The sequence below is a fragment of the Myotis brandtii genome, unplaced genomic scaffold (genome assembly GCF_000412655.1).
Source record: "Myotis brandtii unplaced genomic scaffold, ASM41265v1 scaffold540, whole genome shotgun sequence".
Lineage (NCBI taxonomy): Eukaryota > Metazoa > Chordata > Mammalia > Chiroptera > Vespertilionidae > Myotis > Myotis brandtii.
In genome coordinates this window covers 1,338,833-1,357,617 of record NW_005369990.1, presented here as the reverse complement: position 1 = coordinate 1,357,617, position 18,785 = coordinate 1,338,833, and the positions used below count along the sequence as shown (strand labels likewise).

Genomic DNA, 18,785 nt, shown 5'->3' with positions numbered 1-18,785 from the left:
CTTTCCTCTTTCCTCTTTCCTCTTTCCTTCCTTTCCTTCCTTTCCTTCCTTTCCTTCCTTTCTTTCCTTTCTTCTTTCCTTCCTTCCTTCCTTCCTTCCTTCCTTCCTTTTTCCAGCTAGGGCCTTTTTTGTCAGATTGACAAAAATATTTTTTGGTATGCCACAGACTTTTAGTAATTAGTTTATTTGTGCCATGAGACAAAAAAGGTTGAAAATTGCTGGTCTAGTGTAAGAGACAGGTAAGAAACAAATAATTACAATACAGTGTGATGAGTGCTGTGATAGAGGAAGTATTCTATGAGGAAAGAGGAGGGGCATCTGTCTTAGTTTGAGGTTTGGAAGAGGGTGGAAATCTTACCAAACTTACCAGAGGAGGTGAAACTTAAGCTGGGTCTTAGGGAGTCATGATAATAAGGTACTCAAAAAATGAAGGTGAGTCCTGGCTGGTGTGGCTCAGTTGGTAGTGTGTCATCCCATTCACCGAAAGGTTGCCTGTTCAATTCCCAGTCATGGCACATGCCCGGGTTCCAGGCTCGGTTCCCTGTAGGGGCGTGCAGGAAGCAGCAAACTGATGTTTTGCTTTCACATCGATGTTTCACTCTCTCTCTCCCTCCTGCCCTCCCTCCCTCTCCAAAAATGGATTTTTAAAAATCTTTTTTTTTTAAAGAAAAAATAATGAGGGTGAGCAGGAAGGCATTCTAGGTAGAGGGATCAACACATGCAAAGGCATGGAGGTATCAGACATCATATCAAGTTTAGGAAGCTCTAATAATAGAATTAAAAATGCCTTCAGTATATGGTGCATGTGGGGGAGTGGCAAAAGACAAAGCTGAGTAAGGGGACAGATGTCATTTCATGAAGGGCCTTGACTATCATCCTCAGGGCTGGGGGTGCAAACATGAGCAAGGCAAAGGCCTGGGGGAACATGTTTGCAGCTCTAATTCTCACTTGTATATCAGCAGTCCTCAAATTAGTAGCTCAAGCCTAGACCTCATGCTTGAGCTCCAGATCTATATAATCCAACTGTCTTGTTGTCCTCTCTAGAATATATCTAGAATGTAAGCTTGTGACAGAAGTATAGTAGTCTGCACTTCATGTTGTCGACAGGTTCTGCAACTTTAAGTGAAATGATAGATAATTAAAGCAATTTCCCCATAGGTTAATTGATACAAACAAGAATTAAGTTCCTATGACATTTCATCAACAGTATATAACTAAATGATGTTGAATGAAATGACTTTATTCAAGGACCTGTTATATTTCACTGCCTTTGTTCTAAGCTTTATCTGCATTGCCTAGAATAGTGCCTGACAATAATTTATCAGATGATTAAATAAGTAATGATTCTCTACTGTTTCTCTCAGAGGCATCTCACATTCCACATAAATCAAATTCATGATCTCCCTCTAACCTGCCCCTCTCCTAATTCCTATTTCAGTGATTGGCAGCATCTATTTAGTTTTATAAGCCTGGAACCTGGCTCAGTTTATCCTTGACATATCCCTGTTTCTCACCTTCCACATCCATTTTATCACCAAGACTTAGTGAATTTTTGACACCCTTTCTCCTCATATACTGGTGTCTATAGCTCTCCATATCACCAAGACTTAGTGAATTTTTGACACCCTTTCTCATATACTGGTATCTATAGCTCTCCGTCTCCACAGCTCCAGTCCAACCTACTATTATTTCACTTATAGTCTTGTACAATAGTAGTATACTCTCACCATCTACTCTTGTCCCTTTTCAGTCTATTCTCTTTGCTGCTATTGAAGTCAAATAAACCCACAGAATCTGATTCTGATATTTCTGTTTGAAACTAGGTGCTAGGATAAAGAACACAATTCTTAACATAGTCTACAAAGCCCTGTGTGCTCTGGCCCATGTCTAGCCCTAGAGCCACATCTTGTTTTACTTTTTTGGACTTTCTCTTCACCTTGGCTTTTTAAATTCTTCCAATGGACTATGTTTTCTCCTGCCTCAACTATGATGTATAATTAGTAGCTTTTAATACATTTTATAAAATGGAATGTGTATTATTAGAGAAATGAATGTATCAGTACTTTTGAGTAGATATTTATAACCCTAAAATGTAATGTTCTGTGCAGCATTTTTTTGAAAAGTAAACTGTCCGTGAATTATTGCAGATAAGCTCAAGCACTTTGAATTATAATTTGTTCCTCTTTCAGATTATATCACACATTTCTATTTTTACCTCAAATTAGTTAAAAAACAAACACTTATGAGCTACATTCATTCTTATTTTAAAGAAAACATTTCCTGTTGTAAATTTAAGCCATTCTATTTTTTTAAAATGCTGCAGTATTAAGATAGGCAGTAATTGTAGGAAGTGCCTTAATTTAAAATAAAACAAAAATTTAGGCTTTATATGAAAGTAGTGACTTGATATGAGTGGAAGCCTCCATTCTGAAGATAGTCATCATTTTTCATAAGATTTCAAATCACCTTCTTTAATTACAAATAAAACAAATCTTGAACAGTTGCACAAGCACCAGTGCTGAGCTGTGTTACTTAGTTAACTTATTGTTTTTAATTGTGAGTACCTGGGAGAGATTATTGTCTAGTTTTGTGTGATAATTTATATTGTTGTATATTTGGTATTAAGTGTTTTTTAAATTTAAAATATTTATTGACTATATTATAATCTGTTCTATAATATGAGAAATTGGTTTGCTCATTTCAAATTCAAATTTTATTTAATCACTAAAGTAACGTTAGCAGGTATTGTACCATATAACATGAACTTATTACTTATTTTCCTTTAACTTTTTCCTTTTAGTCAGTACAAAAGATTAAACTCTGTAGAAGAATGAAATCAAGTGATGGCTGTTTCTTTAGAATTTGAATATGGAGGCCACAGGAACAGAAGAAGTTGACAAGCTAAAAACTAAATTTATATCTGCTTGGAACAACATGAAATATAGTAAGTATTTTGATTTAAAAATTGTATAAATCCAAAGGTATATTTGAAGATGTGTATCATCTTCCTTATTAAATCACTGACATTGCTTAAGGTTCTAATTGAATGACATATTTCTGTAAGGAATGTAGATAAGAATGTCTCCTGAAGAAAGAACCAAATATCAACATAAACAATGCTTAGAAACTAAAGCATACTTATGTGCCCTCTTTTTTGTTTTTAAATTCCAAACAGAATTTATTCAGGTGATGGTAATACCTCCGTTTTTAGATTTAATTTCAGGCAACCTCATGTATGAACCAGGAAGTAAGCAAAATAGACCTCTGAACACACAAAAAAGATGGTATAAAGTTCATGCACTGATACCTATGAATTTCTCCTGGAAGTACCCTCAGACCCTTATTTTTAACCTAGTAACTCTTGGTTTGCAAACAAATCCAATAAGGGTCATATGGTGTTTTCTTTAATTTGTTTTGTTTTACAGTTTATTCTTTTTTATTTGTTTGTTTTTAATTTTTTCAGTTACAGTTGACTTTCAGTATTATATTAGTTTCAGGTGTACAGCATAGTGGCTAGATCAGTGAGACAGTGATGGTGAACCTATGACACGCGTGTCAGAGGTGACACGTGAACTCATTTTTTTGGTTGATTTTTCTTTGTTAAATGGCATTTAAATATATAAAATAAATATCAAAAATATAAATCTTTGTTTTACTATGGTTGCAAATATCAAAAAATTTCTATATGTGACACAGCACCAGAGTTAAGTTAGGGTTTTTCAAAATGCTGACATGCCAAGCTCAAAAGGTTCGCCATCACTGGGCTAGATGTTTATATAACTTATAAAGCAATCCCCCCAGTAAGTATAGTACCATACATAGTTTACAATATTATTGACTATATTCCCTATGCTGTTCTTTACATCCCCATGACTATTTTGTAACTGCCAATTTGTACTTCTTATTCCCTTTACCTTTTTCACCCAACCCCCTAACCCTCTCCCATCTGGCAACCGATTTTATGGTACTTTTGAAGCTCACTTCAGACTAAAAACAAATAGGAGGTAAAGAAGCCTTCAGAAATGGAGAAATACTCAGCAGAACCAGTTTCAACAGGAGGAAGTTCATAGCCATAAAATAAAAATGATAAAATTTAGTGAAATTTCTTGACACTGCAAATTCAGGTAAAACCTGTTGGCAGTTGACTTCTGGCTCACTGGAAGTCATGGCCAACTAGCTATTTAGACAGTTATAACTTGATAATAACATGACATGGCATTCTGAAAATTATGAACATTAATTTTTAAAGTTGAGATCAATAGATACAAAAGCCTAAGTGACCATTCTACCTGTAGCTATGACACGCACTGACCACCAGGGGGCAGATGCTAAATGCACAGGCATGGAAACATGGAACAGATTGATGAATCTCAGAGGGAAGTGGGGGGGTGGGAGGGCGGGAAGAGATTAGCCAAAGATCTTATATGCATACTAGAGGCCCGGTGCACAGATTCGTGCACTGGTGGGGTCCCTTGGCCTGGCCTGCGGAGATCAGGCTGAAACCAGCCCTCTGACATCCCCTGAGGGGTCCTGGATTGCGAGAGGGTGCAGGCCAGGCCGAGGGACCTCTAGTATCCGTGCACCGGGCCTCTATTATAATTTATATACTATAAAATGCACCCTTTTAAAGTGTATGAGTCAGTGGTTTTTAGGATATTCACAAGGCTGTGCAACCATTATCACTATCTAATTCCAGAATATATTTTTAGCCCAAAAAACAGTCCCATGCCCATTAGTAGCTACTCCCTATTCCTCTCCACCTCCCTCCAGCCCCTGGCAACCACCAGTCTATTTTCTATATCTATGGATTTCCCTATTCTGGACATTTCATGTAAATTAAATCATACAACCTGTGGCCTTTTGTGTCTGGCCCTTTTCACTTAATGTTTTCAAAGTTCACCCATGTTGTATCATGTATATATCAGTACTTTATTCTTTTATATGGCTGAATAATATTTCATTGTATGACTATACCACATTTCTTTACCCATTCATCAGTTGATGGACATTTAGGTTATTTCTACTTTTTGGAATATGAATAGTGTTGCTCTGAACATTGTGTACAAGGTTTTGTGTGAACATGTGTTTTTTTTTAAAAAAATATCTTTATTGATTTCAGAGAGGAAGGGAGAAGGAAAGAGAGATAGAAACATTAATGATGAGAGAGAATCATTGATTGGCTGCCTCCTGCACATCCCCCACTGGGGATAAAACCCACAACCCAGGCATGTGCCCTTGGCTGGAATCGAACCTGGGACCCTTCAGTCCACAGGCTGATGCTCTATCCACTGAGCCAAACCAGCCAGGGCTGAACATGTTTTCTGTTGTCTCGGAGTGGAATTTCTGGATCAGATGTTAACTCTAAGTTTAATTTTTTTGAGGAACTGCCAAACTTTTCCAAAGTGGCTGCACCATTTTACATTCCCACCCTTAATGTATGAGGGTTTGAATTACTCCACATCCTCACCAATACCTTGTCCATTCTTTTATTAGAGCCATCCTAGTGGTTGTGAAGTATCTTACTGTGAGTTTGGTTTGCATTTCTTTGATGAACAATGATGTTAAGCATCTTTTCATGTACTTATTGGCCTTATATGTATATATTCTTTGGAGTATATATTCAAATTCTTTGTGCATTTTAATTGGGTTGTCCTTTTGTTATTGAATTATAAGAGTTCTTTATATACTCTAGATAAAAAAAGAATCCCTTAGCAAATATATGATTTGTAAATATTTTCTTCTCTCTTCCTTCCTCCCTCTGTAAAATCAATAAAAATATATCCTTGCATAAGGATTAAAAATTCTTTTATACCATAAGAACATTGTTACCTGTTTGAAAGTAAATTAAAATTATTTTTTCTCTCTCATGTTCTTTAAGTGGAGTGAATGTAGTTAAAATACATATTTTCAGTTCATTGTCCAAATATTTGCTACTTTTGCAAAAAATGCACATCCATAGTTGATAATTGATGATTTGAAATTAAATAAAAGAAAATGTTGCTAGAATTTTAGAGCGTAACCCTTTAATTGCAAAACAATTTTTTCTCATTTAGGTTGGGTGTTGAAAACAAAGACGTATTTTAGTAGAAATTCTCCTGTATTATTGCTTGGAAAATGTTATCATTTTAAATGTGAAGGTAAGTGCTAGATTTGTAACCCATTTAAAAATATGTAGAAATTCATTGTGTAACTGTTTTCGCTATTTTATTCCTAGATTAATCTACTTTTGGCACATTTCTGTTGTTTTTTACTTCTATTTTAAAATTTGTGGTAAAATATAACATAAAATTTACCTCTTAATCATTTTTAAGTTTAGTGGTATTAATACTTTCTTAAGGTTGTGGTACCATTACCACCATTCATCTCCAGAACTCTCCATTTGTAAAATATGAAACTCCATATCCATTAAACAATAATTCATTCATCCTTACCCTCAATCCCTAACAACCATCATGTTTTGTATAGTATAGGTGTGCTGGTGATGTATTTTTCCAGCTTTTATGTCTCTGAAAAAGTATATTACTTTCATTTTTGAAAGATATTTTTGCTGGGTATAGAATTCTGGGTTGATGCTTTTTTTCTTGCAGTAGCTTTGAAGATGTTGCCTCACTATCTTCTTGTTTGTTTTGTTTCCAATGAGAAATCTGATGTCATCCTTATCTTTCTGTGTATATAATGTCCTTTTTTTTTCTTAACTGCTTTTAAGTTTTTTTAATCACTAGTTTGGAACAATGTGATTATGATGTGCATTGGTGTAGTTTTATTCATGTTTCTTGTGCTTGGGTTTTGTTGAACTTTTTGGGCTTATTGGTTTATACTTTTCATCAAATTTAGCCATGTTGTCTTAAAATACTTTGTCTGTTTTCCCCTCTCTTCTTTCTCCTTCTGGATCTCCAAATATACCTACACGGTGGGGCAAAAGTAGGTTTATAGTTGTTCATATGAAATATCCTATATAATAAAAGGCTAATATGCAAATTGTCTCCTTGACTGGGAGTTCAACTGGGAGTTCAACCAGGGGGTGGAGCCAGCTGGCCAACCGCCCGTGGTTCTTCCCCCTGGACAGCCCTGCCCCTGATTGGTCCCCTCACCCTGGTCAGGGGTGGGGCCGGCTGGCCCACTGCCTGTGGCCCCTCCCCCCAGCCAGCCGGCCTGATTGGCCTCGATCAGGCTGGGCCAACCAGACCCCACCTGTGCATGAATTTGTGCACCAGGCCTCTAGTAATACAATAATGAATACATAATAACAAGAATAAACTCTGTTTTATGTACCCACAATTGTAAATTTACTTTGACCTCCTCTCCCCCGTGTGTGTGTGTGTGTGTGTGTGTGTGTATAATTAAATTAAATATATCTATGAAACTAAAACCTGAGTTGAAAGAAATTTTATCCACGAAGAAATTAGCTTGAAAACTTGTTCCTTAAGACTGGTGTGATGCATTTTCCCCCTCTTTTGGGGATAGGAAGGAGAATGAATTATTATACAAAAATAATGCAGGAAAAAATGTATGATGGGGAAAATATGACAAAAATAAATTTAAATGCAGATACACTCCAATGCAAGTAGGGGACAAGCTGTTACTTCTTCCATTAGTAAGTTCCAAAGTAGTATGCATCATTTTAGGAATCTATCTCATAGAAACATACTTTTTGTTTTTCTAGAAACACCCAGTAAAGAGCACCTCTCCTTTTCATTATATTCAACAATGTCTTAACAACAGAAATCCAGCAAATAAAGACAAATGCTTTTTCCTGGGATTTCTTATTTGCTAACTGATTTTCCCTTCATATACTCCTTCTGAGATTAAAATGGAAATTACAAATTTATATTTAGGTCCTTGAAATTAATATATAATGGACACCAGTTTCTTAATCTGATCACTGAAGAAGACAATTAGTTGACTGAAATTAGGTATGGCTAGAATGCCTTTAGCATAAGGGGGTCTGTTACTCATCCCTTGTCAACCTAGTCATATTCACCATTGGACTGTGGTTCTAAGTTTAGGCTGGCTGACTGTGCTGTCATCTAGAAATATTGTTAAGCATGAGCTATACTTTTTAGTAAGACTCCCAGGAGATACATGAAGGGGAAGGGAAATAGAAGAAAATGTCACAGTAAGTTAAACCTATAAAAGTGTGGTTTTTCCTTAGTTAAAATGTCAATCGATTAAGCATTGTAATTTTTCTTATGCTCCATGAACTGCTTGAGTGTGATATCATGTGCAGCTCTGTAGTAAACCCATTAGATACTCTAACTTCCACAGATGAGATTTGAGGAATGGGTTATAAAATGCTGCCCTTGATATAGCACCTATAATCAAACCTGGCAGACACCTATTATAAATATCCTATATAATAATGTGAAAAGTTTAGAATAAGATTTTAGTATTTTATTTTCTTAAGCAATAAAAAACAGCTGCAATTTTCTATTTCTACTATTCACTTACTACAATAAAATGTAATGCTTTATATACTATTGAAGGAAGAGCATTTTATAGCAGTAAATGAAAGCCAATAATGAATATTTGTTCTGGAGACAGTGTGACAAAACAAATGTGTTCGAGGCAGAGGTGTGTGAGTGCTGGGCTGCCCATTCACTAACAAGCTGGAGGAGCCAAAGGTCTCTCTGGGCCCCAGTTTACTCATCTGGAGAATAAAAGAGTTTTATAAGATTCAGATCCAAAGAAACAGATAAAACAACTTTACCACGTTAACTCTCACTTCATGTTTAAATAAGATTATCATTACATTACTCAAGGGAGAACCTCAGAGAATACTTTTTATTCATTTTTAAATGTTATTAATTTTATTCTCTAAGTTATTTAATACTCATCATCACCCTGTCTCACTCATGCTGCTCCTCCCCCCAAATCCCTCCCAATTTACCTCCAGGATATCTTTGCCAGTAGCCACACTATAAAACTTCTCCCTTTCTGTACAGTCACATAGCTCCACTTGTTACAAGGTACCAGCTGCTTACAGGGTGTCCCCCTCACAAAAAAGTAAGCTTCTCCAGGGAAGGGAGGTCTCTCACTTCTCTCCTACCCCCAGCTGCTGAGCACTCACAGCTGTCAGTGAGTGTTTGACAAATGATTTAAAATCAGTTACAGCTGGAAGGTAAATTTTACTACAGAAACAAATTCAAATTTATCTGTAGTGGTATTGGAGTGGTGGCAGTGAACTTTTTGAGATCCTTTTCGAGAGCAGTGCTTTTCAACCGGTGTGCTGTAGGAATTTTTAAAAAATACCTGACTCGTCAGGGGCACTGACTTCTTTTCCCTTAGATTGTCAAATTAAAAAAATGACCATAGCTAACACAACAATACCCTTCTGGTGTGAATACCTTGTCTTAAAACAAAAATATATCTATCTATATAAAACCCTAATAATCAACTCTACCAAATGGCAGAACGACCTGCGGAACGACTGGTTGGTGGGGGCGGGGCTGGCAAGCAGGCGGTGCCAAGCCAGCCAAGGCGTGCCAGTGGGGGCAGAGGGAAGGGATGGCGATGGTGGGGAGGGGGGGCTGCAGTGACCAGCAGCAGGAGAGGGGTGATCGGGGGGGCGGGGCCAGCTGCTCGCTGTCCAGTGCTGTCCTCTGATCGGCCTGCCTGGTTGCCTCCCACAGAGGCCATCAGTCGGATATCCCTGAGGGCTCCCAGACTGTGAGAGGGCACAGACCGGGCTGAGAGACACCCCCACCCCCGGGAGTGCACAAATTTTTGTGCGTCAGGCCTCTTGATGACATGCATGGACTCTGGCTTGCACATTTTGTGGTCAGCCCTGATTCTGACACTTATAACTGTGTGACAAAGCCAATTACTTAACTTCTCTCTGCTTCAGTTTTTCCACCCATAAGATGGGGAAAATGGTACTACTGCCTCAGAAGGATCATGTTATGTACCACTTTTTATAATCAGGGCAAAAAAATGTAGGTGCCCATACAACAGCAAGATGCCTTTCACCTGTATGAAAAATATGGTCACTGGTGCAGCGTCCTGGATTGCAAGAGGGATGTCCGACTGCCAGTTTAGGCCCGTAAACTGGGCAGTTGGACAATCCCGGATTGTGAGAGGGTGCAGGCTGGGCTGAGGGACCCCCGCCCCCTTGCATGAATTTCGTGCACCGAGCTTCTAGTTACTAGAGTCTAGTACAGGGGTGGGCAAACTTTTTGACTCGAGGGCCACAATGGGTTCTTAAACTGGACCGGGGGGCCGGAACAAAAGCATGGATGGAGTGTTTGTGTGAACTAATATAAATTCAAAGTAAACATCATTACATAAAAAGGTACGGTCTTTTTTTTTTTTTTAGTTTTATTCATTTCAAACGGGCTGGATCCGGCCCGCGGGCCGTAGTTTGCCCACGGCTGGTCTAGTAGGTCATATAATAGAGTTACATCTTATTGGTCATGTTGTATAATAATGTTGCATTTGATTGGTTAATTCTTGCTACCAGAAATCGTTATATACATCTATAGACACCTACTTTTTAAAAATGTCACTTTGGAGCAAAAGGGGACGGTATATACTATTATTACTTTTTTTGTAAATCAATAAAAAATATACATATTTTTTGTTAGATCAGTAAAAAAATATATTTTTGGTGTAGTACAGAATTTTAGTAATTTGTTTTTGTGTGCCATGAGATGAAAGTGGTTGGAAATCATTGTTCTAGAGAATAAAGTAACACACTTTAGAAGTAGTCTTTTATTTTTGAAGTATTAATTGATTAGTAAAGAGCCTAACAATATAGCAATAATCAAATATTGAAATAGCCTAAACTATGTTAGGACAATTCTCTTCCTTAAGGCCAATTACTAATCCCAGTCACTATAAGTAGTTGAAAGAAATAGTAGCATTTTTGAATATCACAGAATACTAACTATTAAAACAAAGATTTTTAATAGGTTTTTTAGAGAGAAAGGAGGGGAGAGGGAGAGAGAAACACTGATGTGAGAGCAAACATGCCTCCTACTAGGGATCGAGCCCATAATCCAGGCATGTGCCCTAATCGGGAATCGAACCAGCAACCTTTTGGTGCATGGGACACACACAGCCAGGGTTCAACAATTTTAATATGCTACGTTTTGTTGTATTTTTAAAACTAATTCAGATCAGTCTTTCTTCCTCATACTCATATAAAATAGTTTTCGTCATGCTGTCTGTCACACTTTTCCATCAGAATCCCTCACTAATACACAGAAGATGGAGAGGGAGAACATCTACTTGGTGCCTTTTAAAATACATAACACTTATAAATTTCCAGCAGCCAATAATCATAAGTATCTATATATTATACAGGGGGTGGGCAAAAGTAGGTTACAGTTGTGAATATATGAAACACAGTTTATTTTGATATTATTTATTCTTGTATTACATATTTTTCCATATGCACAACTGTAAACCTACTTTTGCCCACCCCCTGTATAAAACGCCATTTTGCATTTTTCAGGTGTTTTACTGCAAAGGCACTTATTCTTTATTAAAAAGTTCAAGAACAAGATGGTATATTTTTGAAAAGTGTAATTATTTAGAGGACTAAATTTTCCAAGCTAGAAATATTTTAACTATAGCTAAAATTCTGAAATGTTTCTTAAGCTGTGCAGTAAACATGCAATTTAACTTTTTGATCTCAAAAAACAAATACAGCATAAAGATGCAAATTCACTCAAATACTTTTATTCCAATTGGAACGTTATTCTTTATTTATTTATAACATAAGAATAATAATCCGTTTAATAACTACAACAATGTGGCATGAGTACTCAACACCAGGACAGTCTGTGGTATGTACATGGTGTCCCCACAGCAGTAAAAGGGACTCTGTGTGTTGTGGAGAAATGAAGTGAGAGACTTCAGGAAGTCCACAAAAAACAGGAGATTTTCAGCATCCCAGACACTCTGGTGCACATGGACAGAGACACACGGCAAAGCACAATGGACAGAGCTTCCAATGCCACATCTCAGTATCATGTGGAACTAAAAGTGCTTTACGTATCAGGACAGGAATGGCTTTGTCGTCCCATTCACGAAAGATGAGAGCAGAGAAGTAACTCTTAGGGTAAACAGTGCCCCTTTCTACCATTCCCATCAACTCCCAATCCCTCAGAAGGTCACATGGAAAAACGTAGGCAGTCTGTTTATAGATTAGGGCAGGTTTGTAGAAAGAATTGCTCTCAGATGCATTTTCTCTGCTCCCTAAAAAGCTTTGTAAAATGTTGGATCCATGGGAAGAAAAAGTAACGCATTACACAAGCATCTCAATCATCATCCCATCAGGGGAAGGGACAGTAAAAACACACGTATTCCCACTTGATGCTTCAATTAACATTCAAGGCAGGTTTCCTAAGAGACCATCTTGGGATGTTGACAACACAGTGGTGGAGAGATCAGGCGACGAATGTTGTTCCTGAGTTAAAATATGCTTAAGAGAGCAAACTTTAGTAAAACTTCAGTCAACTCCGATTTGTTTTTTACTGCAATGTCTGATGCATCACCAAAAAAAATACTACTGTGAAAATATGGCCTAAAAAGAAAAAAAAAAGAGTCTTCTAGTCCTAGCACTAATGAACAAATGCTAATTACAGGCAGTTGCAATTCTACGTGAAAGGTCAAGTGTGGGCAGCTCAACTCTAGGCCCCAGACACACCTACTGAGCTTGCAGCCAGGAAGGGGCTGGCTCAAGTGACCGCCCTTCAGTGGGAGATGGGCAGGTACAGGCATTGATTAGCAAGGGTGTGGAACAAGAACCATGGACAACCAGAAAACCAAGTAGTTCCAGAGTTACCCAGTTCATAGGCATCCGAAGATTCTGATGCAATTAAAAGATCACTTGGCCAATACTTAGGTGGCAAATCACAAAGTCACATCTGATGCAAAATGGGTATTTCTGAGAAGTCTCTAATGCAAAGTGCAGTGATTTTGCTTTTAAAAGATGTAACACGTTTTATGGAAAAGTTATCTAATTTTAAAACCGACCTCTTTAGAAGAGGAAAGCGCAACGCACAGTCCCTGTGACACTGTGATCCTATCTCCAAGGACAAGCTGGGCTCCAAGGCTGAGCTTCCTGCCCAGGCGCTGCGAAGCTTCTCAAGCCCCTGGGTCAGAGTCAGCATCAGGACTGGCTTCTTCCTCTGTCTGCTCTGCAGTTTGGATAGAGGGAGAAAATGGATCCATATTTAAACTTTAATTACTTAGGTGGCATTTAAGATGCATATTGTTTTATTCTTCTCTTTCTCAGTGAGCACTGCAGTCATGCTTGCTGCACCTTGATGGTAATTTATTGTTGATACTATTGCAGGAATCCCCCTTTTCTCCCCCTTTGCCCACCTCCAGCCAACCTCCATCACCCCTCCCTGGCCCTCACCACACTATTGTCTGTGTCCTTGGGCTATGCATATATGTTCTTTCACTAATTCCTTCATCTCTAATGATATCTTCTGAATTGTCATCTAAGGTCAGCATTACTTTTAGATCTTAGAGTAGTACTTTCAAATTTAAGACACCAGAACCTCAAAAATTTAAAAGAGGATGTGGAATATAATGAACAACATAAACTGATGAACAAAAATAGATCCAGAGACAGAGAAACATCGAACAGACTGTCAAACCTCAGAGGGAAGGCAGGGTAGTGTGGGGGTGGGGGGCGTAAGAGATCAACCAAAGGACTTGTATGCATGCATATTAGCATAACCCATGGAAACGGACACTGGGGCAGTGGGGGCTTGTCCTGGGGGGTGGGAGTGGCTGGGGAGGGGTCGATGGGGGAAAAAGGAGACATATGTAATACTTTAAACAAAAACAAACAAAAATAATTTAAAAGATGAGTTATAATGTCCAGTGAGAAACCATAGCAACTTTAATTTGGGATAAGAACATTTAATGTTAAAATACATTAACTATGAAATGACACCCTGAATTCCATAGGGAGGTACAATGCATCCGTTTTTATGTGTGTCCTTAGAATAACACATTATAATGGGACTAGAGGCCCGGTGCACTAAATTCATGCACTCGGGTTGGTCCCTCAGCCCAGCCTGTGCCCTCTCGCAGTCTGGGAGCCCTCAGGGGATGTCTGACTGACGGCTTAGGCAGGCCATCAGTTGGACATCCTTAGCACTGGATGGTGGTGGGAGAGGCTCCCGCCACCGCTGCTGTGTTCATAAGCCATGAGCCTGGCTTCTGGCTAAGCGGTGCTCCCCCTGTGGGAGCGCACTGATCACCAGGGGGCAGCTCCTGCATTGAGCGTCTGCCCCCTGGTGGTCAGTGCGCATCATAGTGACCGGGCGTTCCGTCATCAGGCTGAAACTGGCTCTCCAACATCCCCTGAGGGGTCCCAGATTGCGAGAGGGCACAGGCCAGGCTGAGGGACCCCACTGGTACACGATTGGAGCCGGGGAGGTTGGCCAGCCGGGGAGGGACTGCGGGAGGGCTCCAGGGCATGTCCAGCCTGTCTTGCTCAGTCCCGATCGGTTGGACCCCAGCAGCAAGCTAACCTACTGGTTGGAGTGTCTGCCCCCTGGTGGTCAGTGCATGTCATAGCGATTGGTCGACTGGTCAGCTGTCTGCCCCTTGGTGGTCAGTGCATGTCATAGCTAGTGGTTGAGCGGCCTTAGCATATCATTAGCATATTACACTTTGATTGGTTGAACAGACGTCCTGACGACAGGACACTTAGCATATTAGCCTTTTGTTATATAGGATTGTGTACAGTTTCACTTTAGAAGAGGTCCAACCATAAAGGGTGGGTAAATGGATGATGCTCCAACCATTTGATGGTCCACTGAACAGCTACCAGAGTCATGCAGTAGAGCTCCATGCAGTGCATGGAAGTACATCCTGGAGCGCTCTCTAGATGTCAAGCACAGTTTCAGAAGTTTTATGTCATTACTTCTCTTTATAACTTTTCTATATTTTTTAAATCTTTTCCATCAAATGATTATTAACATTCTCACCAGAAAAAGCAGAGGAAAGATGTTGCTCAGAGATTTTTCCACATAATATTGCCAATTCCTTTCCTACTCCTCAGGGGGAGGAAGGGGTAACTTGAGAATCTTCAGCCAGAAAATTAGTAAAGCTCATAAGGTCATAACATAAAAGGTTGTATAAAGTTGATGAGCAATCATAAAATTGTATCACAGGACTTTATTGTGTTACTGATACTACCATCAGTTAGATATATTGACAGGTAAAGGCAAGGTAGTAGAAAACTTCTTTTAAGTTTAACTGCAATCTATACTAGGTTCTTAGGAATAGCTCTTTAAAATGACTTAGAAGAAATCACGTTGCAGTCTCAGAAGAACAAGGCAGAGCATCATTCATATATAATTTTGTGTAACCGAATAATTCAGTTCTCCATTGTAGAAAAGCCAAAATGTTTTACACATAAGTAGGTATTTCTTAGTTTCCAGGGTAACTGATAGAAAATTGTCTGAAATAAAGACATTAAAAGCAAACTTTCATTGTGCTTGTACTTTATATTTTAGTGTTATGATCTTGTTTCTATGGAAACTTGATAATAGGCAAATGCTGAAATTGAGGTTTCTTATATCTCTTTATTGAATGTCTCCCCCAAATTAAAAACAAATTGAAATGAAAGTTTTACTATCATGTTGAACATGAAAAGGTAAATTCTGTACTCACAAACTCTGTTAACTATTCTGATTTAACACTTTCTATCAGAAAGCTTAATCCTTACCTGCTTTCTTACCAGCTTCTCCTAAAGTTCTGTCCAGGGCAATTCAAAGTCATTGAGACAAACTCTTTAACATATATCAGCTTGTTTGCCTGGTAAATTCATGCTATTTTATGACATCTCCTTTTATTCTTACTCATTATAATGAATTCATGAACATAGAATTGAGAGGTAGGTGTTGCCTCTGAGTTGTATACAATAATTTTGAATGGAAATGTTCACAACTGGGGTAAGTTAAGATAGACCCACTTTGTGGAGGAATTGTAAAACATGAGCTGCATTCTAAAGAGCTTTTCAAGCACCACAAGAACTGAATTTGGCGTATCTATCACCTCCACATCAGCTTCTGTTCAGTAGCTGTGTTACACAGTCATTTGAGACCTATCTCTAAATCTCGGCTTCTTCATTAGCAATAGAGGGAGACTATACATGGGCCTTATTTGTAGTTAGAAGGGCCAAATGAGATATACATGAAAGTGAGTTGGAAATCTTAAAAAAAGAATTATATAAAGGCCCTATTTTGGTTTCTATCACTACCACTACCCATCTACTAACTGGTTTGTAAAATCACTCAGAGGCTTACTGTACAGAACCAAGCAGAGCAGAAGTTTTTACAAATAATTATCTGCTTTTTGTTTAAAGGCACAATTAATTCACATAATTTGTTCATTTTTTCACAAGACTGTCTTAGTAATTCTGAAAAAAGAGTACTTCCCATTTACAAAGCCACATCCCATCTGGGTGAACTCACAGGCTTAATCTAACTTTTAATGAAATTAAGAGCTTAACTAAAGTTTAAATAGAATAAGAGCTATAATACATTTCCTCTATGAAATAAAATAATCTCTGGCATTTAAGTGAGACAAATGGGGCTTTAACATCTTTATGACAGTGTTTTTTACTTAAAAGAATGCAGTCTTCACTAGCCATGTTGTTACCCATAATTATTTTAATCAAACATTTCCTCTCTTTTTCCTCTCTCCTCCCTCTCTCTTCCCTCTTCTCCCCCCCAACACCCCAGCCATTTTAACTTTAGAACGTTTACCTCAACACTCTTTTTTTTTAAAAAAATATTTTTATTTATTTGAGAGAGAGAGGATGGCAGAAGGAGAGATAGAAACATCAATGATGAGAGAGAATCATTGACTGGCTGCCTCTTGCACGCCCCCTCCTGGGGATCGAGCCCTCAACCCAGGCATGTGCCCTGACTGGGAATCGAACTGTGACCTCCTGGTTCATAGGTCGATGCTCAGCCATTGAGCCAAGCTGGTTGGGCTTACCTCAGCACTCTTAAAGTTGAACAGGATTCTATCCACAGGAGGGGAGAGGAGAGGGAGCCATGGAGACAAGCATTGTTGTGGAGGATCTGGCATCTTAATGCCCAAAACTTTGTGTTACAAATTAAAGTCTAAATTTGTTTTCCTTTTTTTTTTTTTTAACCAACAGTCTCAAGAACACAACACCTCTCTTTTAGAACAGTCAGTGTAAAAGAGAAGTCTGTTAAATCACTGAAGTAAGACTAAAACATTTTTGTGTAAAAGTGGAAATTTTAAAGTAATCAGAACTCTGTGGGTTCTCCTTTGGGTAAAAAACAAGCAAGCAAACAAAAAACTATCTTCTGCAGCACTGGCAGTCACATCTCACATCATTCAGTTACTTTATGTTTTCTTTCCCACAATTTTCTTTCCTTCTGTGTTCAAATTATAGTTGGAATGAATAAGGCAGCTTCTGTCTGAGATGCTGAAAGCAGCTCACTTAACACCATATAGCCTCTCCCATGTCAGTCTCTATTTTGAACTTAAATTACAAACCCTAAATTGTTTTCACGTGAATTGTCCTGCGTATCAACTCGCTTAACAGGTTGGAGCAAGGGTACCACCAAGCCTTTAACTTGATTCCTTCACTTAGGTACCATCTGGATAGGTAACAATGGATAAATACTCCAGTGTTGGGATATTAAAGTTGTTATTGAGAAAGGGAAAAAAAATACCCCAAAGTCTTCATATAGTCCCACAAGACCTTAAATAGAGCGATACATAGGAAAGACTGAGGACTGGAGGGTCTCAGGCAGGTTTGAAAAATGAAAATAGGGAAAAGAACTGGGCTTTCAGGTAGTTGAGAGAGAAACTGGCTAGACACGACGGGGAAGGAATTAGGGGTGGGGATGCCAGGCATAGCCAGTGTTGGTCCCTGGTGTCCTGCCCTGGGAAAGCCAGCTCCAGGCAAGAAGGAGCCCGAGTGGTTAGATAGACTGACTTTCTCCTGGATAGGGAGTGCAGGAGGAGGAGTAGGTTTGTGGAGGAAGATGACTTTTGGCTCTGTTACGTGGAACATAGAAGTGGAGCTCTCTGGTTGCAAGTTTGTTATAAATTTATTTTGGCTAAGTTTGTTATGTGACATCCCAACTTATATTTTAAAAAATAGCACACATTAAATCAAACACACAAAAAAACAATTAGGGAAATTTCTTAAAGTTAACATGTTAATATCACATTTTTGTGTGATTGTTTTCACAGAGCAATTTGGAATCTGGTTTTAGTAAATGAGGCATTCTATCTACACTAATAAAAGAGAAACATGGTAATTAGTGTACGACCGCTACCCTTTTCATTGGCTAATCAGGGCGATATGCAAATCAACTGCCAGCTAAGATGGCGGTTAACCGCCAACAAAGATGGCAGTTAATTTGCATATGTAGGCACAATGCAGGGAGGCGAAAGGGAAAGCAGGAAGAAGCCCCCTGCCACTGACAGTGATCGGAAACCCAGGGGGGAGCTAAGAGCCCTGCCCCCCAGCCATGATCGGAGAATCGGGCGCCTTTGCCGCCCTGGCCAGTGATAGCGGGAAGTAGGGGTGGGGCCAGCGATGGGAGCTGGGCACGGGCGAAGCTGGCAGTCCCGGGAGCTAGGGGTCCCTTGCCCAGGCCTAATGCCTCAGCCAGAGGCGTTAGGCCTGGGCAGGGGCAGAGCGGGAGATCGCGGGGAGCTGGGGGTCCCCTGCCCAGGCCTAATGCCTTGGCCAGAGGTGTTAGGCCTGGGCAGGGGCGGAGCCTGCAACCATGGGGAGCTGGGGGTCCCCTGCCCAGGCCTAA

General features: G+C 39.1%; 1 protein-coding gene across 11 annotated transcripts in view; it reads left to right on the top strand.

Annotated features, from left to right (window-relative positions):
• Positions 1 to 18,785, top strand: part of ATG4C (autophagy related 4C, cysteine peptidase) — a 93,959-nt gene that overhangs the window by 18,577 nt on the left and 56,597 nt on the right. For 8 of the 11 annotated variants that reach the window (XR_001364397.1, XM_014549270.1, XM_005878059.2 and 5 more), the window contains 2 exons: positions 2,801 to 2,944; positions 6,054 to 6,137. Coding sequence is in view for 10 of the 11 variants with exons in the window: in XM_014549270.1 (XP_014404756.1) it covers positions 2,869 to 2,944; positions 6,054 to 6,137 (160 nt within the window). In the remaining variant the exon portion in view is untranslated. The remainder of the gene's footprint in view (positions 1 to 2,800; positions 2,945 to 6,053; positions 6,138 to 18,785) is intronic. The other 3 variants (XM_014549274.1, XM_014549273.1, XM_014549272.1) reach the window with 1 other exon arrangement.